Raw genomic sequence first — 24,246 nt, 5'->3', positions numbered from 1 at the left:
ATCGGGCTCCAAGGCCATGACTGTCCTCCCACGTAACAGACTGTGTAATTTTCTCATGGGGGTAAGCCATCATAGTTAAGGGATCAGATTCGCAATGAACTCTTTGTTCCCTGCAAACCCCAATGAGGTGCTATCCAGATCCACTCGGCCCCATCTGCCGTCGAACTGCACACGTAGGCGGCGTTTAGAGCGCTTGTCCCGTTGAGGCCCTGGGTGTGTGATCTCGCTCATTGACTGAGATTATTTCCATGATTGAAGAAACATCACACATAGCCGCTGATAAGCGAAAGGGGGAAGCACTTGCAGGTACCGGAATCTCGGATGGCCTTGCGTTCTTTCGCACGTCATCAATCTGGCACCAGGAAGGAACCCTGTCGGTTACACGGTTTCTTCTCCATTTCAGGGGTGTAATTCTGCCCTGCCGTGCCACCTGAGAGGTTCTAGGTTGCTGGGCCGAGATAGCTAGCATGCGGCAAGGCCACCTTCGGTTTTCTGCCCACCTTCTGGCCCTCTTTCGTTCATTTCTTTTTCCTCATTTTATTTTTCTGCGTTCCTTCTCCCCCTCACAATTTAATTCCGGCATATGCAGAGGTGTCCAACGCCAACCCATGATGCTCGATTCTGGCCTTTCTTAAGCATTGTAGATCCTGTGATTTTGTCAGTTTCCATATCTCATACATCCCGTGTTGAAGTACCCTTGCATGCATTTTCTGCTATGCAAATCCCGTCACCCATTTCTCTCGACAGGAAACAGAATACTAACCTAGCTGAAGAGAATTTGACTGCAAGCGCTTTCAACCCGCTGGTATCCACACCCATCGAAATGAATTGCGTCGAGTAACGGAAGGATTTCTCAGAAAAGAAACGACAAACACTGGGGACTGATCTAGGTTATGCCAACTAGCGGTGACATAGCTGATGAAAAGACCGCGGTTGGTCGTCTCATGATTCGGCAATTCCGTAGTCACGCAACTCTTATCGCCGTTGGTCGTCCTTCAGTCGAATGGCTCTTCTATCACAGGCCGCAGCACACAAGCTTTCCCAGCCACCCAGCCTCCTGATATTGATGCACATGGGTAGCCCACGGGATTCGGAAGGTGGATGAAAGAATGAAACGGTAGAGCGAAAGAAGGGTAGACAACAGAAACCTCTCACGGGAGCTGAGAGCTAGAAGACAGGGTAAGAGAGTTGTGAAAGATCGATAATTCATTAAAAGTCCTCAATATAAGAAAAAATATACGTAACTCCGCACGTCCGCTGAGGATCGGAATCAGAAGCACTTCAGCTGGCGTCTCGTCATCACAGCCCCCTTTTATATCTCCGGTGGCCCCATTGTCCATCGCAGCCCGAGGATGGGGAATCTGACCTGAGACAGACTGGATGCCCGACAAAAATCGCCACGGGAGCGCGGGTTGGGGACTGAGTGGAGGAGATATGGGACGGCCTGGACCAGGCTCCGGCCATTCATAGATCTCCCCTAAAATTTCGCTTTCCAAGCCAGAGCGGGGTCAATTCGGAGAAAGGAGCGAATTGGCGGCCAGAAAGTGAGGGACGGGCGGAATTGGGGGGTTGGGATTGGAGAGAAATGGAGGAATTGGGAAAGTGAGTGTCAAAGGGGGGGTGGGAAAGAAACCTCCGGGGATGGCCCAATGCCCAATGGATCAATCGCCCATCCCATCCCCCCTCTCAATTGAGGTCACAGCCCTCGTCATGGACTTTCCCGCCGGAGGGTCTTCCCTCCGGTGAAGGTTATATAAACCCTCTTCTCATCCTTCGTCGTCCTCTTCCTCCTCTTCTTTCTCTTCTACCTCATCAAGTGCGGTTATCAGATTGACGTGCATTCGTTCTTCCTCGTGATCCTTCCGTTGTGTCCTCCCATACACCTCCATCCCTTTGGAGCTTGACCTCAATTCTTCCTTGCGACTGAAGATTCTTCATCTTATTGTCCTCCATTGTCTTCGTTTCGAAGCTCCTGTGAACCAAGCAACAAGACGAATCATCATGGCGACCCATCACTATCAGTCTCCTTCTCTTCCCATCAATGTTCCCTCTAAGGCTCCTGCTCCTGCCAACCTCTATCCCATTACCAGAGTTTCTGGATCTCCTCCAGATATCTCTGACACTAGCACTACTGCAGGAAGCCGCACCTCTGCAGGTTTCAGCTACAGCTCTGGCAGCATTGGCGGCGATTATGAAACGAGCTCTGCCTCGTATTCTGGTGTGGATGTTGTCGACGTTCTCAACGACCGCATGCAGGACGTCTTCGATCCCACACCTTTGGACAGGGGATTGGCAATGCAGGCACAAACGTAAGCAGTCCTCTTTGCGATTCCAAAAGGGTTCCAGCTGCCTTTGGGTTGGACTACTTTGGGATTCCGGCATGCAACAAGAGTGAGACGGGAACAACAAACAAACTGACGTGTAAAACTATAGTTCCGGTCAGCTGAACGCCAAACAGCGCGAGCTTTTGGAATTGCAAGCCCTGGCCCAACGTCGTCTAAAAGGAGTGCGGGCCACTTTTAACGACGGTATCAAAGTTGCTCGCGAGACCAAGCGTGACTTGGAATGGACTCAGAAGCGTGTGAAGTGAGTTTCCAAGTCTTCCTAAGAGCCCTCCTGTATCACATACGACAGTTGAGGCAGTCCGCTCCGCCGGCGGGGAGCACAGGCGCCCGCTGCGCTCCGCTGTCAAGATATTTCTTGGCAGCGCAGTTGCTGCAGCAGGTGCTGCATCCCAGCCGAAGCCTCCATTATTCCGAATACCCTAAACACTAACCAATCACGTACATAGTGCTCTCAAGGCGAAGGCCGAGAATAACTTTCCCGACGAGTATAGACGGGCGACCAAGAAGTACACTTTCGACGACAATTAATCCCAAGCTAAGGGCTTATATTGGCTCGGTCCGGTTTCACATCGGTTCAGATTATTGGAGGCACGCACCTCTATTTGGCAACGACAATAATGGTTTTGTATAGGGTAAAATTGGTTTTCTGGGTTCGGATCTGGCGTGGATTTTTGAAGAGCGACTTGAACTTTTTGCGTTATCTCGCGACTGAAGGGGTTCTGGGCTGGTACATGTCTTTGCTTTTTCCTCGGGCGCCGTGTCTTTGGGTGGACGCGTCGCTCTATCATAGTACGTTGAATCTGGCGAAATATACATTCAATCTTCGAGCTCTGGTTCTCTAGAACATCGACAGCAGTCGCGCTTGCGGTGGCGGGTGAGATCATAGCCATCAGGTAATATCCACGTGCCAGAAATGCGGCCCACTGTGCATCAGCCCAAAGCAACCAGGTGAAAAGCGAGTCACAATCAGGCTTGTGACGAGCAGGGGCTGGGTCATGTGCCAACCCGAATCACAGTAAATTAAATCACCTTTAGAGCGGGATGGGCTTGTGGGGGGGAGTGTGGCACGGTCCTCTGAGGTATCCTGCAGTGCATTCCAGGGGATGTCCCCGAGTCTCACGAGCGACATTCTCGGCGATACATTCTACTCTTCGTATAGCTCTTAGGAGAACTAGAGCTTAGACTGCCAGATCCCTCTGTACGTATGTGTTGACTCGAGGGTGGGGGGACCATTGCCGTCATTCCCGGCTGCCGACGTCCTTGGGAACCCCCACCTTGGATGAGCGGAACTGGATCCTCTGCTGACTCCACTCCGCCAGCGGACATGGCTGTACCGCCTGCTCCGCTCCGCCCTATGGTTAGAACGCGCTGGTTGCCGCTTTAAGGCTGGTCATGCATGTCATGGTACAGGTTGTGGTTGGAGCTTCCAGGCGTCGACTTGCAACTGTGTCACACGTCCAATGGCCATAAGATGATTGTCATATTAGCCAGAAGTTATTATTAACCCTGCAGTGCACGAAGTGAAACTTTGAATACTTAGTGGTCAAACTCAGAAGGCATATTTGTGTTGGAAGGTGCAATATGGGGTCGATAGCCGGTTGGTAGCTTCTAGACAGTGGAGCACATTGTGTTAGCTTTAAGATGCAATGTTCTGATATGCGTCACCCTATTTTTAGCCTTCAATTTGACAGTTAGTGGAATACTTGCAGTAAAATGTTATAGGAGGGGGATTCCACTACCGTGACGTGGAGTTGTACATCATCCCCTGGCTGGGGGGAGGGGGGGGGAGGAAGCCCAACAGTACGTGAAATAAAGGCTATACTAGTCAATCACATACTAGTCACCAGTGAACAACACAGAAATAGATCGATTAGCACCATAATAGTGCGTGAGCACGAATATAGTTCAATCGATTCGCAAATGTGTGAGGGAGACGGAGAGGGAGACAGAAGTACTTGTCTACCCCTAAGTAGACCACCCATCAATATGCGACAAAGGGGGAAGTCGATCTATCAATGACCAAGGCCGTGCTTGCCGTTTTAGGTCGTGCCAACTATCGAGAGCTTGGTGGAAAAAGGAAGGAACGTTTGATTACCCGGTTAGTCATGCATGAATCTCTAGGGTGAAGCTTACGATATTTTTTTTACTTGATTTCCGGTTAGTGTGACATTTATGTGATCCTCATAGTTGTTTTTCGATTTTTCTATTCTCAAGATGAGAGTGTCTGACTTTGCCCGGATGGTCGGTACAGCATGTTTCATTTTTCTGGGCTAACTTGATCAGGGGCTCGGGGTTGAGGGGTGTACTATATTTGGATCTGGGCTGCCCAATTGGCTCTCAATACATCTACACTCAACTATGAATGTCGCTGATACGATGCATACTGAGGTGGTTGTTTGGCATACCTTCTAGCGTCTATAGATCTCCCATCAACTAAAACTGAATTGATTGTCCTTGTTCTTATTTGCCTTAGGGGCTACTCATTTGCTAACCGTTTCTGAACTAAGGAATGAAAACAATACTTCCTAGAGCGTCTCGAAGCGTCCATGCCCGTCAAGTGTCGCTTATTCTCCCATTGATGATAACGTATGTTCATCTACTCGGCGAAAGTTATCAGTATGCATCTTCCTAACACATCACTTGACAACCGCACGACGTCATATAGCCATCGCACAGCAATGTAGATACCATATCCTTCTCAAGTTAGGTCCTACTACTCCCACCATCTCAAGGATTTCCTGCTGATCTGAACTCATCTACACCCATGTCAGAAAATGCGTCGCGAAAACGATCACTTCGAACTAACACTGAGAGTCTTACCAGTATCGCTCAAGGAATTTCGTCACAACAGGTTTCAGATCCTTCCACGGGTCTTGAATGAAAGTAGGTTGAAAGTAGGCCATAGCTCCGCTCAGAGTCTTGATCCCGTCCGACCATCTGATCAAGTCATCGTTTCGAAACTGTTTACGATTCGGTGCGGTGTATACATAAGGCGGTGGAGGTGGCCTGCGTTGGCTCACCATGACCCTCTTGTTGTTCTGTTCCGCGGGTTTATATGGCCCAGGCCTGGGCACTCCCGACTTGGATGCCACACTAGGGACAGGGTTCGCGATAACTCGGTTATTCGTGCTAGCGGTGGGTTTCGCATAATGATCTGTTCAAAGCGCGAAACGTTAGAGATCGTTATTATATTGAGGCATCAAAAAGAGACTTAATACTTACTATGTAAAACAGGACTACTCTTTACCGGCTCCTGCTGGCGGATCTTTGTGTCCAACGAGTTACTAGGATGCCTGCCATTGACCCTGACGTTGGTAGTAGGAGCACGAGGAATCATCCCGTTAGTTTTATTCTCCATGTTCACAGAAGCGCCTGTGACTTTTGCCGCCTCGTTTGGCTGAACCTTCCATTCCTCGTAGAGAGGCGAGCGAGGTTTAGCCCGTCGGGGGCTCTGGACGAGTGGCTGGCTGGGCATCGTCTGATGCTTGGGCATCCTGTCTACCGGATTGCCAGGTTTGATCGGAGTGTAGTCCTTGATAGTGTCGGGGGCCCATTCTTGGAGGAACTCATATTCTCTCTGTGACACCTCCTTCTTCAGGATCTGTTTGGGTGTGAAAGTGCACGCTGCCATCGTTGTTGATAGATATGTAGAGTAGCTTTTGCGGTGGTGTTGAGTGTTGTAATCCAGAAGTATCGAAGCAAGAGCTGCAATAATAGTAAGGAAAGGACTTTCGAAGGTGTGGAGCAAGCAAAAGATACAAAGGATTGGAAATGGGAGGAAAGAGGGAAGAGGGAAGAGGGAAGAGGGCAGGTGTGGGTGCGAAGTGAAGTGGACGAGGGAATTAGTTCCCTGCCACACGATCTCGATAGAATACAATTCACGTTATTGTAAGTTATTCACTCCCATACATAATACAGGCACTTTTGCGCATGGTAGCGACATATGCAGTGTGCTTTACCTAGCATCAAGGCACCTTAATCATGCATCATCCCGAATGAGTTATGTTATGATAGAGCTTAGGCAGATTCAAATACGGACGCGAATAGTTCGGAATCTTCCAAAGGAATCTTCCATAACTACCCAATAGCCAATGTCTGTTATCGAGACCGCTGAGCTACCAAGATGCAATTGAGGGTCAGGATTAACACATGAGATATGAGTCTCCACTCAGAAGCAGTCTCATCCTGCAGCTAAAGCGGGGGGGGGGGCAGATCCATCACAAGAAGTATAATACTATCGTACTGGTGGGGGGTCTTGTAGGATGATATTGGTCAGTTCTTGTTTGTGTGACTAGCATTAACCCCCAGGCTTCCTTCGAAAGGTACTCCAGGGAGAACAGGCGTCTACAACAGCCGGAGGCATCGATACCATAGCCTCTATACTACGTTGGAAAAGGAGCTCTGTGAACGATAATGTCGTTTAGTTATTCAAGAAGATTTATTCTATTCCAAAGCATCTTTCCGTAGTATATACCATTCAGTATTATTTTCGAACTTTCAACATAAAGTATAGTGCAAAAGGTAATCTATTGTGATTACATGATCCTTCATACTAGTAGACTTTCATATAGTTCTGATCGTACTTTTCCCACTACCATAAGATGTCTACAGTAAGAGAATGGGTCCATATCTTCAGTTGAGATTTTGGCGGGGCAATCCAATCGAAAAGATTTGAAGCTCTTTGTAATTTTCAACATGATCCGACAATTACCTGTCGCCATTGACTCGTCGCACTGTCACCAAGATTCCATCAGCTGGTGCACAGTCCCCAGGCTCAGACCACAGCAAGCCATAGCTGCAAGGAACAACACTATCTGGGTAGTGCACCATGTCTAGTAACAGGCCATATTATTATTGAGTTTAGCATCTAAATAAGCGTACAAGCGAATAGCCAACGTAGCGACAATCTTAAGATGGTCCCAGACCTTGAGAAACAGCAAACGCTCCCTAAACACCAGAACGTTCTGCCTCGATAGCGTTGTTGATAACCTGCACGAAGCGACCAACCTTATCCACGTCTTTCTTAGCCGTTTGAATCCCACTGAAGATCTTCTTCACACCGACTCCAATGGTACCGTCATCGGATATACTGCCAATGCCTGCCAGTGCCTGGCCAATTTCCTGCTCGTTGAATGCGCCAGAATGCTCCAAGATGTGCTTGAGCTCATCATAGGTCATCACGTTTGGAACCATGATGTCGGCATCAAAGGAGCTGAACAAGTCAAGCTGCTTCATCACAAATCTCTGCGTAGTGGTTGCTATGATCAAGAGCCGGCGGCCCTTGTTAGGATGTTTCCTCAACACGGCCTGCAGAGTCTGCAAGATTGTGTTGCTGAAGCGAGGGCCGACAGGAACCCACTCGATGAGCTTCTCGAGATTATCGATGACGACAACACTGGTACGACTCTTATAAGCATCGTCGAATACTTTGATAATGCGCTGGACCTTGGCCGTTTCGCTGAAGCCTCCCATGTCTTCGGGGCTGATCAACTTAATGAAGGGGAATCCAGAGTCTATAGCGATTCGAGCCGCGAGAGCCGTTTTGCCACTTGCAGTGGGCCCATGTAGCAACACTGAGAACAAAGGTGAGGATTCATCCTCGGCAACTTGCTTGACGAACAGGCCGCCCTCCTTGAGGATTTCGTTGATCACGGGCGAGAAGTGTGTGATGCCATGTTGAATACGACTAGAGAGCTCTTCTTCAGAGACACCAAACGCAGGTGTGACCTCTTCGAGCGCATGGTGGAAGTCGGACCGGTTGACCTTCATGTTCACGACATCGTCGCTGATGCTGGCTGTCGTGCCCGCCTTGATATGCCGGGAGAATGCAAAAGAAGATGCGGACTTCACAAGACCAGATATTTCAGCCCCAGAGAAGTTCTTGGTCATCAGGGCCAGCTCAGCCAGGTCAACATCATCATCCATGACGTCGTTATCCCGCATCTTTTGGGTGTGAATCTTAAGAATCTGGGCTCGGCCTTTCTCATCAGGAAGAGAGATCTCCATATGAACTTCAAGACGACCAGGACGCAACAGCGCCTCATCAATCATGTCCTTTCTGTTGGTCATTCCAATGAGTAGGATATTGTTGAGCTGATCCACACCATCCAGCTTCGAGAGCAGCTGGTTCACCACACTGTCCCCAACACCCGTACCACCTCCAGCTCCACTGCCACGCTGCTTGCAGACAGCGTCCAGTTCATCAAAGATGATGATGTGAAGACCACTTTCATCTCCCTTTTCTTTGTATTCCTTCTCGGCGTCTGCGAACATTTTCCGAATGTTTTCTTCGGACTGACCAACGTACTTGTTAAGCACTTCGGGTCCGTTGATGACCTTGGGCTCCCGGGCATTGAGCATCTTTCCGATCTGACGAGCAATCAAGGTTTTACCCGTTCCGGGGGGACCATAAAGCAGGATACCCTTGACGTGCTGGAGTCCCAGTTTCTCCACCAACCCCGGAGGGAAGATACGGGACGCGAACGCACGACGGAAAATAGTACTGAACTCGGAATCAAGACCGCCAATGCCCATGTTCTCGAACTTAAAGTCAGGCTGAATGATGGAGTTCGCCGCCGGTCGGCGGTTGGAGGGCTTCAAGTTGATACCAGTACTAGCATCCTTGAAGAATGTAATCTGGGAGTGCCTAGTGAGAATACCCCGCGCCGTAGGATCCGTCTCGACACTGCCACCGCTGGCATTCTCAGAGGATAGATCGACTCTCTGAACGGTTTTGACGGTCAACAGAAGTGGGATGCTTCGATGATCCATCAATATCTTTTGGCCGGGGGCGAAGATTTGGTTTTCGAAGTTCTGCACAGGTCAGTTGCTGCTCTTTCTTCCACCGGAAATGGGGGAACGTACCCTGATCACCACACTTGCCAGCTCATCTTGATCATATGGAGTTTCGACCCGCTTCTTCCCAGCAAACCCAACCTCAATATCTGTAGAACCAACGTAGGCCTGTCCGCCCTGACTGAAGGGGTCGTAGATTTGCACCGAAACGGTATCCGTGAAAGCGACGCCAGCCCATGTCCGCTGAGGATCAGACATGCTGATTTGTCCCGGTGGGAACCCATCGAGAGGGCGCGCGGAGAAGACGTAGAGACCGTTGATGAGTAGGAGGAGATCGTGTCCATCGCGGGAGGGTGGGAATTCCTGGGCGGAAACAGCAACCCTAGACACAGTTAGGAGAAGGGCAGGCAAGACAGCGACCACACTTGAACATACAGGTTCCCAAATGTATACGTATTATCCGGGCTCTTGGCAGGACGCAGCGTCCATGATCGGCCTGAGCTCACAGGCTTCTCTCCAACGGGGTTTCTCGGAGGCATTTGCGGCGGCCTTCCCGTATACTGGGGTGGCGCTCCGTATCCTGCGGGACTAATTACCAAGCATATCAACCACTGTTATTTCATTATGGTGCCGTGTGAGGCCCATACCTTGCGCCCGACCTGGAAGGGTAGGGGGATTGTCCTTGAGGTGGGTTGGTATAACCGTCACCTCGAGAGGGGCGGGAGCCGAAAGGATTAGGGACGGAAGGATAGTTGTTGCGATTGAACATCTTCAGGCCAGATAGAAGAGGACTTCGAGTTGCGAATTAGAAGGGAAATGCAATACAATGAGTTCCAGACGAGGATAGGGTATGTATAGGCTGGTTGAATGTGGCGAAGCGATGCTGCCAGCAGCTGTTGCCTTGAGGTCAAGTACTCAAATGACCAGATTATGACTAGATAGTATATGAGTACGCAAGCAAAAAGTGATGTTGAGTATAGGCAGCTGAATATATGGAATAGAAGTGAGGTAGAGGATGGAAAGAAAGAAGAATAATGAGAGGTGGCGGTCTCACATTGGATGGGGGGGAAGCTCCAGCGCCCGCGACACATGGACCGTAGGTAAGGTACCCAGGGTTCCCGCCCCATCGGTCGGTCCGCCCACCTCCGTCTTCGCCGACCGGTCTGAATGACGCTGCTTCTCGTTCACGCATCCCGGAGGGAAAACTGACGCCTCCATCCCCACCAGTTCATTACATTCTCATACCTTAAAGATGCCTCTGTCAGTATACCCGCTTCCCCTTGTCTTAGCATGCTTGTGTACTTACAGTGTCCTTTTGCAGTCACCTCCTCGGCAAGAAGTCATGGAATGTCTACAACCCAGCGAATATAGAGCGCGTTCGGCGCGACGAAGCTCAGGCCAAAGCCCAAGAAGAGGAGGAAGAGCGTCTCATGCAAGAAGCTGATGCCGAACGAAGGATCCAGATACTCCGCGGCGAACGGCCTTCAACACCACCTCCGCCGCCCCCAGCGCCGTCCGCCCGCCCACAAGAAAGGAAAAGTCATACAGAAGATGCAGGCCGATTTAGAAAGAGAAGGCGCTTGGCCGGAGAGGATGACACGGATAGAGACATTAGATTTGCACAGGAGGATGCACAGTTGGCGTTGGATAGACGGGCGCAGCAAGCCGCTGCTCGGTCAAGCGATGCGCCACTTCATGATAGTACTGGTCACATTGATCTGTTTCCTTCAGAGGCGAAGCGCAAGCCCGTGGAAAAGAATGCAGAGGCGGAAAAGGAGAGTAAGGAGAAGAAGCGAGAGCTCGAAGACCAATACACGATGCGATTCTCTAATGCGGCTGGGTTTCGACAATCTGTTGGCCAAGATCCTTGGTATTCGTCTTCGCAACGCGAGGGCGCGGCTGCTGAATCCATGCCAAGCAAGGACGTCTGGGGAAATGAGGACCCATTAAGGAGAGAAAGGGAGAAGGCCCGGATGGATGCAAATGACCCGCTCGCGGCGATGAGAAAGGGCGTCCGCCAGTTGAAGACGGTTGAGCAGGAGAGGAAAAGGTGGAATGAGGAACGAAGTCGAGAGCTGGAAGCTCTGAAGGCTTCGGAGAAGAATCGATCTTCTCACCGCAGTAGGAGGTCGCCATCGCAGGATAGCATCGAAGGCTTCAGACTCGATGCCTCCCCAGATAGGCGTCGAGATGACAAGGATGGAAGATCCCGTCGACACCATCGGCATCGTAGAGATAGAAGTCGAGATCGTTCGCATCGACGAACCTCCCATTCTGATTCGCGGTCTCATCGTTCTCATCATGATCGACACCACCGACACAGGGATTGCAGACGCCATGACGGAGACTCCCGATCGAGACGTTGAAGTGTTCAACTTCGGACTCACACCAGAACTTCATGGGCAGCTTACAACTCTAGGCTCTCTTGTACACGATCTAAAGCTACATTCGTTGAGTCGTACTCTTAGTCGATGGAAACAGGTAGCGAGCCTTGTCTATGACTAACGCATTTTCAAGACTATCTATTTACTCAAACTGAAGATGAGTCTGCAACGAGACCTGCAACTTATTGCAGACCCCACTTCTGGGAACCCTTTTCGCCATCCTGGCTATCCCATTCGATGGTAATGTCCAAGGAGCGGGACTTCTCCGACTTCTTCTGATAGCCGACCTTTCCAGTGATGGTCTGGCCCTTCTTCAAGGCGACGCCCTTTCTCTTCTCATGGTCGATGAGAAGGATACTCTGCTGCCAGTGCGTCTCTTTACCATAAGGTCCCGTGGTGAAAGCGACGATGCCCTTCTTCTGCATTTCGGACGGAACAGCGTCGTCGGCAATGGGTGAGTCCCTCGAAGGCATGAAAAAGATATCAAACCAGATAGCAAAACCGTCCAGCGCGTCAATGTCCTCGGTAAGAGTGACCTGGAATTCCTTCAGGAACGACAGCTCCTCAACAGTGATGGTATGTAGAGGAAGGGGAAGGAAAACGGCAGATTGGCCAGGGATCGATGATGGCTCCACGACACGAACCAGAGCCTCATCATAGATACCAGTCAGCATGCTGCTCATATTGAAGCCGTACACACTCTTCCAGAATGAGATGTGGTTTGCGATGAAGTCAGGGTCGGCGAAGGGAGCGACGCGGAGCGTAGCGTGCGAGGGAACCATGAGTCCTCCGGGGGCGAGATACCGGTCCCGAGCGTAAATGACCGAGTCAAACATGGCCTCGAACAGTAGACCGTAGCCCATCCATTCGGAGATAATGATGTCAACTTGCTGAACTGGCAGCGTGACTTCCTCAATTTTACCGCGAATGCACCTAGAAGTTTAGGTATCAGCTGTCAGTCACGCAACTAGATAAAACCAAGATATTGCGAAACATACGTTATGACATCACCAAATCCATTCTCGTAGATGATTTCCTTGGCTCTATCGATGATATTGGAATTATCGACCGAAATAACCTTCTTCGCACCGGCCTTCGCGCAGAACATGGACAAGATGCCAGTTCCGCAGCCAACATCGAGGACAACCTTATCTTTGAACACGTGCTTGTTCTCATATACGAAGTCGCGGTAGGAATCAGTGCGGATGGTGTCCTTGAGCATGGACTCGTGGATTCCTAGATAAGAAGCGCGTTAGTATCAGAAACCAAGCAGCCCTGGGATCAAGGACATCATACCGTTGTAGGCGTAAGAAGTGAAGTAGTCCGCGTCAATTTCTTCGACCCTGTTAGCGGCCTTTTGTGCGGACGCATCACTGAGGGTAGAGCCGAGCTTCTCATCCTCCTTGGTCAATTGCTCCTCCATAGACTTCTGCACGGCCTCTCTATACTCGGAGAACTGGGTTTGAAGGCGTTCTAGGTCTTCCTGGAGTTCGATCACGCGTCTTTCAGCGTCAGAACCACCAGTTGTCTCGGGGGTTTCGTCCTCAATGTCATCCAGACTGTAGAGAAGGGCATCATCCTCCAGCACGGGCTTCAGGTAAGCATCGTCCTCGAATTTGTCGGCGGAAGAGACGTCGGGAGACATGTTGCCTTCTTTCACTTGAGTTCGGACATAGTTGACCAACTTGATAGTACCCAGGAAGTCCAGGTCTGATAGTGAAACACAAGTAGAGATAGGTTAGCCATAGTTCATATCGAATGTATCGACCAACAGACAATCGTCCGGGCTTGAGCAGCAGAAGGAAATAGCAAATGCTAAATCCAAGTACAATTGACTACACACCGAGCTCCTTTTGAATCCTCCGCAGATCAAAGTTGTACTTGTCTTTGGTCTCCTTGAGCATGGCCCGCACGTCGGGGTAAACCTTCTCGGAGAACAGGCCCACGACGGGCTGGGTATCATCATCGGGCTCGACATCTTCCCATCCTTCCTCGTTGCTTACATCCGAGCTATCGGAAGAGACGGAGCGTGCATCATCGTCTCTGGGCAGACGCTCAGAGGGGAGAGCGGAAGCAGACATGGCGCAACTGCGGGGAAACAGAACCAATTGAGACGGTTATTTTTCGTAGGAGCGGGACTGGTATATTATGGTATCTAAGCGACAACCAAATGAAATTGAACCAAAGACACTGTCACTAGGTATGAAGAAGAATAGAAGAGAATGTCGGAGCTAATGGTTGCTGCCGACAGAATTCGGTATGGAAGTACCTGAGGAGGGGTTGAGTCGAGATTCCCGCCGGAGAAAAAAAGTCAAATAATCGAGGGGAAAAAATTAGAAAATTCTCGGAAAAGGCAGCCCCGCCGGCTTGGGACTGGATTGGGTTGATTTGTTCCAAATGTTTATCCACCTGACGGGCCCAGAACTGCGATAACAGCCTGAGGCCATCGGCTTCCCCGCCAACAACAGCGTCACCGCTTCCCTCACTGCTTTCCAGACCAAACGATCCCCTCTTGCTCGTCTGCCAGACAAACCCCCCTTGTGGACCACTGATTACCGTTGCAGCTGCAGAGAGTCTGTGACACTCTGTTTGTTTGACCTGCTTTCCCTTACATGTCCCTATAGCTAGTGTGCTGCCCGCGAGGAGCGACTATCCCCTCCACCTTCACACTCTCTCCCTGTTTTGGTTTTGTTGCCAATACAAACAACAACCATGGCCTTCTTCTTCAATCGCGGTCGGTCCCGCCAGCCTTCGGACATTGCCAGATCAATCAAGGAACTCTTGGTGAGGCTTCGAGAATCGCCAACCACTGCCAAGGTTCGTCGCTCCGATCTGTTATGTTTACATTTGCGGCTGCCGATAAGCAACTTCCAAAACAAAGGAGTACTGACCGTTCCGTACCCCGATAGGTCGAAGATGATCTGGCGAAGCAACTATCTCAGATGAAACTCATTGTCCAGGGTACTCAAGGTATGTCTCATGCATGAACCCTTACCAATAGCCCTTTTTCTCCCAGAATAAGTGCAGGGGCGCCAGATGGGCTTCGGAATGGACGTCGGCTGATGTGAGCTTACCTTTCAGAAATTGAGGTGTCCCCCGAACAAGTCCAAGCATTAGTGCAGGCTACCCTGCAGGAAGATTTGCTCTACGAACTAGCCCAAGGGCTTCATCGTCTGCCCTTCGAAGCTCGAAAAGATACACAAACTATCTTCTCTCACATCCTCCGTTTTAAACCCGTCAATGCAAGCCATGCAGACCCTCCTGTCATTTCCTACATTGTCCACAAACGACCCGAGATTATCATCGAACTGTGCAAGGGCTACGAGCATATCCAAAGTGCCATGCCATGCGGCACCATCTTGCGAGAAGCGCTGAAGTTTGATGTTATCGCGGCGATCATCCTCTATGACCAATCGGAAGAGGGGGAGCCAGCGATTCGACTGACGGAGGTGCAGCCGGGCGTGCCTCAAGAGGGCAATGGCATATTCTGGAGGTTCTTTTACTGGATCGACCGAGGGAGCTTCGAACTGAGTGCCGACTCTTTCACAACGTTTAGGGTGAGCGCTTGTGTCGGCTTTTGACACCATGCCGTCCCGGAAGCTAACTGATGTGCAGGAGATCTTGACCCGCCATAAATCCATCGTTACGGGCTATCTGGCCACGAACTTTGACCTCTTCTTCTCCAGATTCAACGAGGTACTTGTACAGTCCAGCTCGTATGTCACTAAACGACAAAGCATCAAGCTACTAGGAGAGATCCTCCTGGACCGAACCAACTACAATGTGATGATGGCCTATGTGGAGAGTGGGGAGAACCTCAAGCTGTGTATGAAACTGCTGCGGGACGACCGAAAGATGGTCCAGTATGAGGGCTTCCACGTGTTCAAGGTATGTGGGCAACTTCTAGCTTGGTCCGCTGCAAGGACCCAGGCCACTGACCGTTATTACATTACAGGTGTTTGTTGCGAACCCCAATAAATCGGTTGCGGTGCAGCGGATCCTGATCAACAACCGTGATCGGCTGTTGAAGTTCTTACCGAGGTTCCTAGAGGACCGGACGGACGACGATCAATTTACGGATGAGAAGAGTTTCCTGGTGCGCCAGATTGAGCTTCTTCCCAAGGAGCCGATTGAGCCAGCACGGTCCGCGCGCGAAGCGTCTCGCTCCGGCATCAACACGGCAGCAGTGGCCTGAAGGCCTTGTGAATGAAGAATTAAGCTGCGACCATTGGCAGGGGAACGGCCAATCTATCGATCCTCCCGTGCCAATATGCTTTTTACCCCTGCTTTTCCTTTGTCGACCAAGTGCGGGTCTGCGTCGGAGGGCCGTGTGCACTGGGGGCACGCTAGGCCGCGGTGCCGTTTGTTTGCATTGAAGGCAAGCTGGTTTCTAGCCTTCTCGGAGTTTTTACAGTGGGTTGTCACAATCTAAAGGGAAAGAAAGGGGACAAGAATTAAGGTTTGATTTTTTTTTTCTTCTTATTTTATTCCTGAAAACCCTGAAAGCCGGCCAAAGGAGAAGGGCAGAAAGAAGAAGTGCACGAGAATAAAGAATCGCCCCTAAAGGGCAGTAGTCCTTGCATGTAAGTAACGCCGGATGTAGATAAAGTCAGTAGGCAAATCATGGAAGTGGATCAGAGTAGTGTTTTACGGGATACTACTAGTAGTAGATACTTCTGTAGAGATCCTGGAAATAAAAACCGGGAACTGTAAAATCATCATCCATGCATATAATATTGTAGAATTGCAGTAGACGAAGGACGGAGAATTTCACACAGACCTGACTGAATTCTTCACTTGAGCGAAAATCCCTCTCTGTCAAGGGGGAGGGAAGCGAAGCCACTGCTAGTAGATTAGTTAGTGTACTTTCTACGTAGTAGGGAAAATTAGTGAGAGACTTGACGTTTCCCCTTTCCTCGGCCGGGTCAGTATCATCCACTCCTGCTGTCTATCTCGCAACCTAAAATATTAGTAGTTCTACTAGGAGTAGGGAGGAAGCCGACGCTATCCCCTACCTAGCCGATAGAATTAAAGGGTAAAAAATAAATAAGAGAAATTACAAGCCCAAAAATTCCAAACCGCAAAAGGAGGAGAAAGTAAAGCAAATAGGCACGAAAAGTTTGTAGATAGTAGGAATGAAACTCTAACAGAAGTTACTGTAGTAAGTAGGAAGTAATTGCTTCTCTCATGATAGGCGAGGGAGGGGGAGGAGTAAGTAAGAGAAGAGCCCCAATTTCCAGTTTCATTCCTGGTGGTTTGTGCGCAAAACGAGGGGGGAGGAAGGAAGAAGAAGAAGAAGATCAACCCGTCAAACAGTCAAATCCGTGGACTAGTCAGTACTAGTACACTAGTTTTGAACTCCTGGAGTAATAAGACAGCCGGGCCAGCAAACAAACCGTTACGTTGTCTGTTGGGCGTGGGATGAAATTATGCTGCTCCCCCCCCAACCAAATCCCACGATCGCATAAGATGGTAAGTAAAGATAGGAGGAAATGATAATAATAACAGAGAATAAATGTCCCCCTCTCTCCCACTTCAGTTCCTGTACCAATGGATTGAATGGAGTCACTTTCTCTAGATAGACTAGATACTAGCAGTGTATCCATTTCTATTATTATCAAAAATCTGGGAAGTCCAACGTAAAATTAACCGTGTGAAGATCCACTGCTGCGTGGCCCTCCCGAGGAATTAAATGATACTAAATTAATTATAATATAGTGGATCGCAGGCCCCCCTTCGTGATCCTTGCCTTTGGAGTTTGGTTGAAGACAAGAAGGAGACGTTATTGTCGTCGTCGTCGTCCTCCTCCTCGTTCTTGATTATTATATTTTTTTTTCTTCGTCATTTTTTTTATTCCCCAATAGAAACGGGAATTTTTCAAGAGGAGGGAATCAATTGTCAGGGCTGACTCCTGGTAGGTTACTAGGTAGCGATACTGCTACTACTACCTAGTATTTCTACTGTTCATGAACAACCACAACTACTCCTACTCCTACTGCTACTACTCCAAGTAGACACTCCTTTCGACCAATACAAAATCAACGGGAGGGTGAGATTCTCCATTCCACTTTCCGCTTCCTCATTCTCCAATTCTCATTGGGAAAAAAGAAAAAGAAAGATACACCTCATTGTGACCACATTCCTTGAATCCTCTTCTTTTTTTCTCTCCTTCCAACTCTCTCACCCATCGTCTTTTCTCCGACTATCCTACCATATTTTTGTTTTTCTTTTTCACTTTTCATTATTCTTGCTTTTTCATCATTATTATTTGCAAGCTATCACCTTTGCCAAGCCTGGCTCTGACTGAACTGACGCTCTCTCACTCACTTCTATTTTATTTTTATTTTTATTTTTTTTGCCGCGGTCCAGCCATTCTTCTTCCCTCCGCCGTCTTTCCCTTTTGCTCGTCCGCCTTCGTTCCTCGCAACCATTTTGGGGGCCATGGTTCGCTGCGCAAGAGACCTCTTCCCCCCAGTGTCGTTCATTTTCCGTCGTGTGACCGTTTAATCTTAATCCTAATAATTCTCAAATCTTAATCAATCGCAATCCGTGACCCTTTTTTCGTGCCAGAATCCCAGTTCTCACATCCGTTCCTTTGTGGCTACAGTCCTGCTACGCTCCCCGCCTCCCTCCCTGTCCCTCCCTCCTTCGCTCGCGCCCTCGCCCCCCCTTGGTTAAACCGGCGTGCACCACCGTCTCGTCCGGCTTGTCCAGAAGGCTCAAAAGCCCTTCGCAGCTCCGTCCAGAAAGTATTCCACCTCCACTCGAGTTAAGAGCGCAAGCGATGCCAGGATAATGGTAGAAACGCGATCCGCTTCTGTTCCTGCTGTCGTGATGTCCGACTCCGCTTCAACCATCCAGACCGTTCCCTACGACGACACCATCGCCGCCACGGCCCCTATCGCCGTTCGCTCCGCCTCATACCCGACCCCAGTGGATTGTACTTCGTGCTCGGAGGAAACATCGCATAGCGCATCGTCCGGTAGTGCTTGGGATCAACCGGGGTCCGCGCCGTCGCAACAAAATGCCAGATCGCGGCGGAACAGGTTCACTGCCTTACCAGAGGCTGGGGCCTCGACTGTGAGCTTGCGCTCACTGCGCAACAGCATCCCCAGTATCATTGTCAATGATACCGCCTCCCGTCCTGCATCCCGCCCAGGATCTCGTCCCGGTTCGCGGTGGTCGGAGCGCAGATGGGGCGGTCTGAGAAGTAAGAAGTCGGGTGAGTTCGATCGAGATGACGATGCTCCCCCTGTACCGCCGATTCAAGCCCCTTTCAATGGCATTGCTCTGGATATCCCAAACTCGGCTCTCGATGGTCTGGGACCGCAATCGATGCGTTTCTCCAAGCGCGGAAGTCTTATCAAGGAGGAATCGAAACGCCAATTACAACAGCAAATTGAACAAGAGGAAGCAAGACGACGAGAGGCGGCACAACAAATTCAGGATGGGGACAATCAGCAACAACGGGGATCTGATGACAGAGAACCGGCGTCACCTGATGTCGCCTCGTCGGAACAAAATAGCACAGAGCCGGAGACCATCGAGACGCCATCGAGGCGGTCAAAGCCCGTCTCGGCCCTCCGAGTCAGGCACAGCGCCATGGCAAGCAGAGCCATCTCTGCGGACGAAGATATGTTGTCGCGACGGGTACGGCTGATGTATGAGAAGGGCGAAGAAAATGTGACAGACTCAGAAGTAGCAAAATCCATGGCCATGGAGAATGGTATCTTGTGGGAAGATACCCCAACCAGTATGGAGACCTCTCGTCTTTCTGGACCCAGTATGTCAGTGGATACTAAAAGTGTGGTGTCGTCTCTCGGTCCGGAGAACGGACCAGCAATCAAAAGAGAGGCTCACGAGTTAGCTGGAGGCATTGAGTACTGGCAGAACATCAAGGCTGGAGATGTCGACCGGTACGGCTTCATCCGATCACCGACGTCCAACTCCAACGAAGGGATTGACCCCAGTCCGATCCAGCGTGTCTCTACCAGCCTACTTATGGCTTCGGAGACGCCGCGACGGAAACATTCCATCCGTCCACCCTCGGCCATCGGGGGAAATCGTCCCTTTTCAGGCCTCACAGGCCGCTCCCCGACGCGGAAGATGTCCGAGCCTTCCATACGGCCAACCTCTTCTCACAGCATGTATAGCACGACCATGATGCGACGATCAACCTCGCGGTTTCGTCGGGCCGCCAACCATCTGCCACACAATCGCGATCGCCGCGTCAAAGATGAGGCGAGCGATATGTTCACCCACCCGACAGCTCCTTTGAATCCGGGTGAGAAACAGGATGCAGCTGCCGCCCGCGCGGCGAGAAAGAAAGAGTGGGAAAGGGAAGACAAATGGACCAAGATGGCCCGCCCCATGCGGAGCGGAGATGGCGGTGGCATGACATTCGAGTTTGACACGACAAGCTCCAAACTGATTGAGCGGACATGGAAAGGCATCCCCGACCGATGGCGAGCGACCGCGTGGTACGCCTTTTTGAAATCCAGCGCCAGAATGCACAGTGATAGCCCTTCGGAAGAGGAGCTAATTGAAGCATTCAATGAATTTCAATTGGTTTCATCGCCCGATGATGTCCAGATCGATATAGACGTTCCGAGAACCATCACCAGTCACATCATGTTCCGGCGACGGTATCGCGGAGGCCAACGACTATTGTTCCGAGTACTTCATGCGATGTCCTTGTACTTCCCAGACACGGGATACGTGCAGGGCATGGCTGCCCTGGCTGCGACTCTACTCGCCTACTACGACGAAGAACATGCATTTATCATGCTCGTGCGACTTTGGCAATTACGGGGGTTGGAGCGTCTGTACCAGTCTGGCTTCTCAGGCCTCATGGAGGCCTTGGGGGATTTTGAACGAGAGTGGCTAGAAAAAGGAGAGGTAGCTGCCAAGCTGGTGAGTGAAACGGCGTTTTCCCATACACCTCGACACAGGGCTCTAACCAATTCATAGAATGAACTTGGCATTCCTCCCACGGCATACGGCACACGGTGGTACCTGACTCTTTTCAACTACTCTATCCCATTTCCCGCCCAACTCCGCGTTTGGGACGTCTTCATGCTCCTCGGCGATGCCGACGACCTCACGGCACCCGGCTCTTCAGGCAAAGGCAGCAAAAAGGACGCACCCACCAGTGCCTTTGGCAACGGACTGGATGTCCTCCACGCGACCTCCGCCGCCCTGATTGACGGCATGCGCGACATCATACTCGAATCCGACTTCGAGAACGCCATGAAAGTCCTCACCAGCTGGGTTCCTATCAAGGACATCGAGCTATTTATGCGTGTCGCCAAAGCAGAGTGGAAAGTGCACCGTCGCAAAAAGACCTCTTAGTGACTTTGCTGCTGCAGCAAAGCAAATAATCGAGTTATGTGATGTGACGACCTCTATCTACGGCGCGGACTAGATCCGCAGATTCACTTCGATAATACATACAGCACAACCCTACCTTATAATATACTTAACTACTCGATCCTCACCCTCCACATCATACCTACCCACTTTTACGATTCGACCCCGACGAATTCTTGATGAATGAACAAAAGTCGTTTTTGTTTCTTTCATTTATAATACAGTTATTCTACTTCTTCTTCGACATTGCTACTTACTTCTCTTTACATTTTTATTTCATGGATTCTACATCTCTTTGACGGCTCTCACATCACGATACCAATCACTCACTACCTCGTTCGATGACACAAGCAATCAACAACCCTTGTCTGTTTGTTTGTTTGTTTGTCCGTCTCTCGAACTACGAATGGATCTCATACATACAACATACATACATACATACTCGGTCGGTCTACATACTTGCACACTTTACACAGATACATACGTCGCACGCTCACTTTCATCGTTAATTACATACATACCTTACCTTTCTTCGGCTCTTCTCGAAAGAAGACCCAATGTGTCTAGACATATGCCTGTCTGTCACCTGAACATCCTCCGTGTCCAAACACAGATCCAGATACACGATGGATGCTGCACACACCCATCCACTATACATACATACCTAACCATCACTATAACCCACCCCGACCCAGTCGTGAACTTTCATTTTTCCGTATTATTTCCTATACTTGTCCTCTGTGTCTATCACTCTACTATCTATACATCTGCTGCCCTTCCCTTGTGAGATTTCCTTTACTGTGTTTGTCTGTCTCTTGTCACCTGTTTCTGTTTTTCCTTACTACACTGCACACTACCCGACCCACCCTCCTATATACTAGGGACCAAACCAACTACATACTTAATACCTTGTTGTTGACTCTGATACCCCTTTTATTCTTATTTTTGTTTCTATCGTTATCGGTTCTTTTCTTTGTTGTCTGTCTGTATGCCTGTCTTGTCTTATCTTGAGTTTTACTTCGTGGTCTATCTTTGACGTTGTTCATGTCTTGTTTGTGTTTCATACAAACTTGTCAGGTGGTAGCCTCCACAGATATTGTCGTGCGGGGACCCGATCCTGACTGTCTATCCATCCATCCATCTATCTATCTATCTATCTACCCTGGTCTTGCCTATGTAGCTAGCTAGCTAGTCCCTCGTCTACTAGAGTCTCATCTGTAACCGTAACTAGTTGACTGTATCAAATCATCATAGAAAATCTCGGCAACATATCTCCAACACGTCTCCACCAAAGCAACATTGCCAATTGTGTTCCGTAAAACCACAAATCCACCCTCTATAAAAGGCTAATCACGCGCATTGTGGTATCAACATATATTTCTCAGGACTTTTGGTCAGTCCCATCAGCCCAGCTGCAGGACAACAGAGCTCAGAAATGCACCAGATTTCTGGTGACCGCTGCGATCCAGTCGAGGGTAACTCATATATCAATATGGTATACGAAAAGAATCGAAAACGAATAACATAGGAGGATCGCAACGAAGAATGGTATCTGCAGCAAATCCAAAAACGCTTGAATCAAGAGAAGGAATCCTTGAAAGTACAGAATGGTAAATTTGTGATCAACACCCTTCCGTGCCATTGCTAACATGCATCTGGTAGATGCAAAGGCAATGGCTCTAAATGCAGGACGTCACTAGTCTTCACTGATAAGTGTGGCATTCGAGACAGCAATAAGCCCCATGATAACCACATTCATCCTAGTGCCCCGAGGCTGAATTATGCTCTTGGGACAGTTGCAAAGCTTTTGCTGTTGCTGAGCGGGCAGGACTGCCGCGAGGGTCGTGATAAGAGGCTGCTTCGCTTCGCTGTACCCGAACTGTGTGGGGCGAGGTGGCATGTCCTGCAGAGGTATTTTCCTCTTCATAACTGTCCTCGTTATCTGCTCGACCACGCTGGTTTGATCTAGCATCATCCACAATCATGCGTTCTGAGGAGTGGGTCGGGCTAGTACCTCGACTGCGGTGCTCACATTTCACATCATCAGTCGGTATCTGGTACGAAGCAGATGCGTCACTCGATCTTGGGAGAGAGTGATGGTGATGCGTCGGCGGTGCTGCTTGCTCGGTCTGATATTCCGGGGCCGGAGAACCTGGCTGAGATGTCTGCGAAGAGCCAGGAAAGGATTCCGGGGGACGAGACGATGGCAATGGCGCGGGATGATGTGCCCCATGGGCCTTCCTCTTCCGTCCGGGAGAAATGTTGGAGTCAACCTGCCGAGATCCTTGTACGGCACCCGGTGATTCCTGCCTACCTCTTCCCGATTGCGCATGTCCTGCCGTCTGACCTGGAGGAACCCAGTGGTGGAAGTATAGGGATGGAGGGGACTGGCGAGACGCAGAATATGACTTGCCTCGGGGAGGCTGAGTTGACGGGATAGACGATCCTGGGGCATAGTGTACGTTACTGAGATTGATGGGCGGCTGGAGCTGTGACTCTCCAGGGTTCATGCGAGGGATAGCTGCAACAGCAAAGCGTGGATCAGCGGGGCCATTGGATACTGACGGACGACCCAGCGGTTGCGGGGTAGGAGAGGCTCCAACAGTATGCAATGGCTGGGATAGCAGGACTCCCGGAGGGGGCACTGTCTGAGGGTGCACCGGTGGAGCAACATATGCATTAGAGGGAATGGTACGGGAGTCTTGGCGGACATGTGTAGGCCTGCGCTGGGCATGGGGATGTGTCTGAGACATGACAGGCATCTGCGGAGCAGGACCGCGAGGTGCAGAGGGTTGAGCTAGGTATTGTTGAGTAAGTTCGAGCATCGATGCCGGCAGACCGCCGGGACTGATGCCGGCGAAGATGAGCGGGATCATCTGAGGTGGGACACCGGCCTGCAAGGAATCACGAAGCATGCTTTGTTCGACCCTCCGCTGTTCGAGTCGCAAGGTCTCTTGGCGCGTCTTCTCTTCTTCCTGCTTCCTCCGATCTTCCTCCGCTTTGGCCTGGAGCCATTGTCGCATGGAGTCATCCGAGGACTGCCATTGGCCCGGGGGCGGCGGGAGTGGCTGGTTCATCGCAGAGCCAGACACATTGGCGAAGCCCACATTGGGAGGCGGTAAGGTTAACGAGGCAGGAGGCGGCAATCCTGAGCGCGAGGGGTCCATGGAGCGGTCCGCAGAGGAGTTGGAGGGTGCGGTGACCGCTGCTGGTAGGTCAGGCACGGGGGGCGGGGATGACCGTGGGGTTGGAACGGACTGGCGAACAATGGAGTACTCATGAGGACCTTTAACTCCGTTCTGGGAGGCAGGCTTCAGTGTAAGCAGCATGATTCTTCTGGGGTTTGCATCCGG

The 24,246-nt window shown here is 50.4% G+C and overlaps 8 protein-coding genes across 8 annotated transcripts; 4 read left to right on the top strand and 4 right to left on the bottom strand.

Moving 5' to 3' along the window:
• Positions 1 to 2,001: 2,001 nt before the first annotated feature.
• On the top strand, positions 2,002 to 2,873 carry AKAW2_10714A (KxDL motif-containing protein; the record flags this gene model as incomplete). The annotated part of the gene is made up of 3 exons (XM_041690257.1): positions 2,002 to 2,309; positions 2,434 to 2,586; positions 2,792 to 2,873. The coding sequence occupies 3 exons, from the start codon at positions 2,002 to 2,004 to the stop codon at positions 2,871 to 2,873; spliced, it is 543 nt and encodes a 180-aa protein (XP_041537434.1).
• A 2,288-nt stretch (positions 2,874 to 5,161) lies between these two features.
• On the bottom strand, positions 5,162 to 5,976 carry AKAW2_10713S (uncharacterized protein; the record flags this gene model as incomplete). The annotated part of the gene is made up of 2 exons (XM_041690246.1): positions 5,162 to 5,499; positions 5,568 to 5,976. The coding sequence occupies 2 exons, from the start codon at positions 5,974 to 5,976 to the stop codon at positions 5,162 to 5,164; spliced, it is 747 nt and encodes a 248-aa protein (XP_041537433.1).
• A 1,316-nt stretch (positions 5,977 to 7,292) lies between these two features.
• On the bottom strand, positions 7,293 to 9,909 carry SEC18 (AAA family ATPase SEC18; the record flags this gene model as incomplete). The annotated part of the gene is made up of 4 exons (XM_041690235.1): positions 7,293 to 9,158; positions 9,210 to 9,522; positions 9,576 to 9,728; positions 9,788 to 9,909. The coding sequence occupies 4 exons, from the start codon at positions 9,907 to 9,909 to the stop codon at positions 7,293 to 7,295; spliced, it is 2,454 nt and encodes an 817-aa protein (XP_041537432.1).
• A 483-nt stretch (positions 9,910 to 10,392) lies between these two features.
• Positions 10,393 to 11,506, top strand: AKAW2_10711A (uncharacterized protein; the record flags this gene model as incomplete). The annotated part of the gene is made up of 2 exons (XM_041690224.1): positions 10,393 to 10,400; positions 10,462 to 11,506. The coding sequence occupies 2 exons, from the start codon at positions 10,393 to 10,395 to the stop codon at positions 11,504 to 11,506; spliced, it is 1,053 nt and encodes a 350-aa protein (XP_041537431.1).
• A 200-nt stretch (positions 11,507 to 11,706) lies between these two features.
• AKAW2_10710S (protein arginine methyltransferase RmtB) lies at positions 11,707 to 13,605 on the bottom strand (the record flags this gene model as incomplete). The annotated part of the gene is made up of 4 exons (XM_041690213.1): positions 11,707 to 12,457; positions 12,523 to 12,760; positions 12,821 to 13,234; positions 13,368 to 13,605. 4 exons carry the CDS (start codon positions 13,603 to 13,605, stop codon positions 11,707 to 11,709), a joined length of 1,641 nt encoding a protein of 546 aa, XP_041537430.1.
• A 631-nt stretch (positions 13,606 to 14,236) lies between these two features.
• AKAW2_10709A (Mo25 family protein) lies at positions 14,237 to 15,719 on the top strand (the record flags this gene model as incomplete). Its single annotated transcript, XM_041690201.1, has 5 exons — positions 14,237 to 14,341; positions 14,434 to 14,494; positions 14,606 to 15,081; positions 15,140 to 15,412; positions 15,480 to 15,719. The coding sequence occupies 5 exons, from the start codon at positions 14,237 to 14,239 to the stop codon at positions 15,717 to 15,719; spliced, it is 1,155 nt and encodes a 384-aa protein (XP_041537429.1).
• Positions 15,720 to 18,319: 2,600 nt separating this feature from the next.
• Positions 18,320 to 20,875, top strand: AKAW2_10708A (putative TBC domain protein; the record flags this gene model as incomplete). Its single annotated transcript, XM_041690190.1, has 2 exons — positions 18,320 to 20,437; positions 20,495 to 20,875. 2 exons carry the CDS (start codon positions 18,320 to 18,322, stop codon positions 20,873 to 20,875), a joined length of 2,499 nt encoding a protein of 832 aa, XP_041537428.1.
• A 1,778-nt stretch (positions 20,876 to 22,653) lies between these two features.
• On the bottom strand, positions 22,654 to 23,970 carry AKAW2_10707S (uncharacterized protein; the record flags this gene model as incomplete). Its single annotated transcript, XM_041690179.1, has 1 exon — positions 22,654 to 23,970. One exon carries the CDS (start codon positions 23,968 to 23,970, stop codon positions 22,654 to 22,656), a length of 1,317 nt encoding a protein of 438 aa, XP_041537427.1.
• Between the last annotated feature and the right edge of the window lie 276 nt (positions 23,971 to 24,246).

The sequence above is a fragment of the Aspergillus luchuensis genome, chromosome 1 (genome assembly GCF_016861625.1).
Source record: "Aspergillus luchuensis IFO 4308 DNA, chromosome 1, nearly complete sequence".
Classification (NCBI taxonomy): domain Eukaryota; kingdom Fungi; phylum Ascomycota; class Eurotiomycetes; order Eurotiales; family Aspergillaceae; genus Aspergillus; species Aspergillus luchuensis.
This window is presented reverse-complemented; position numbering and strand designations above follow the sequence as displayed.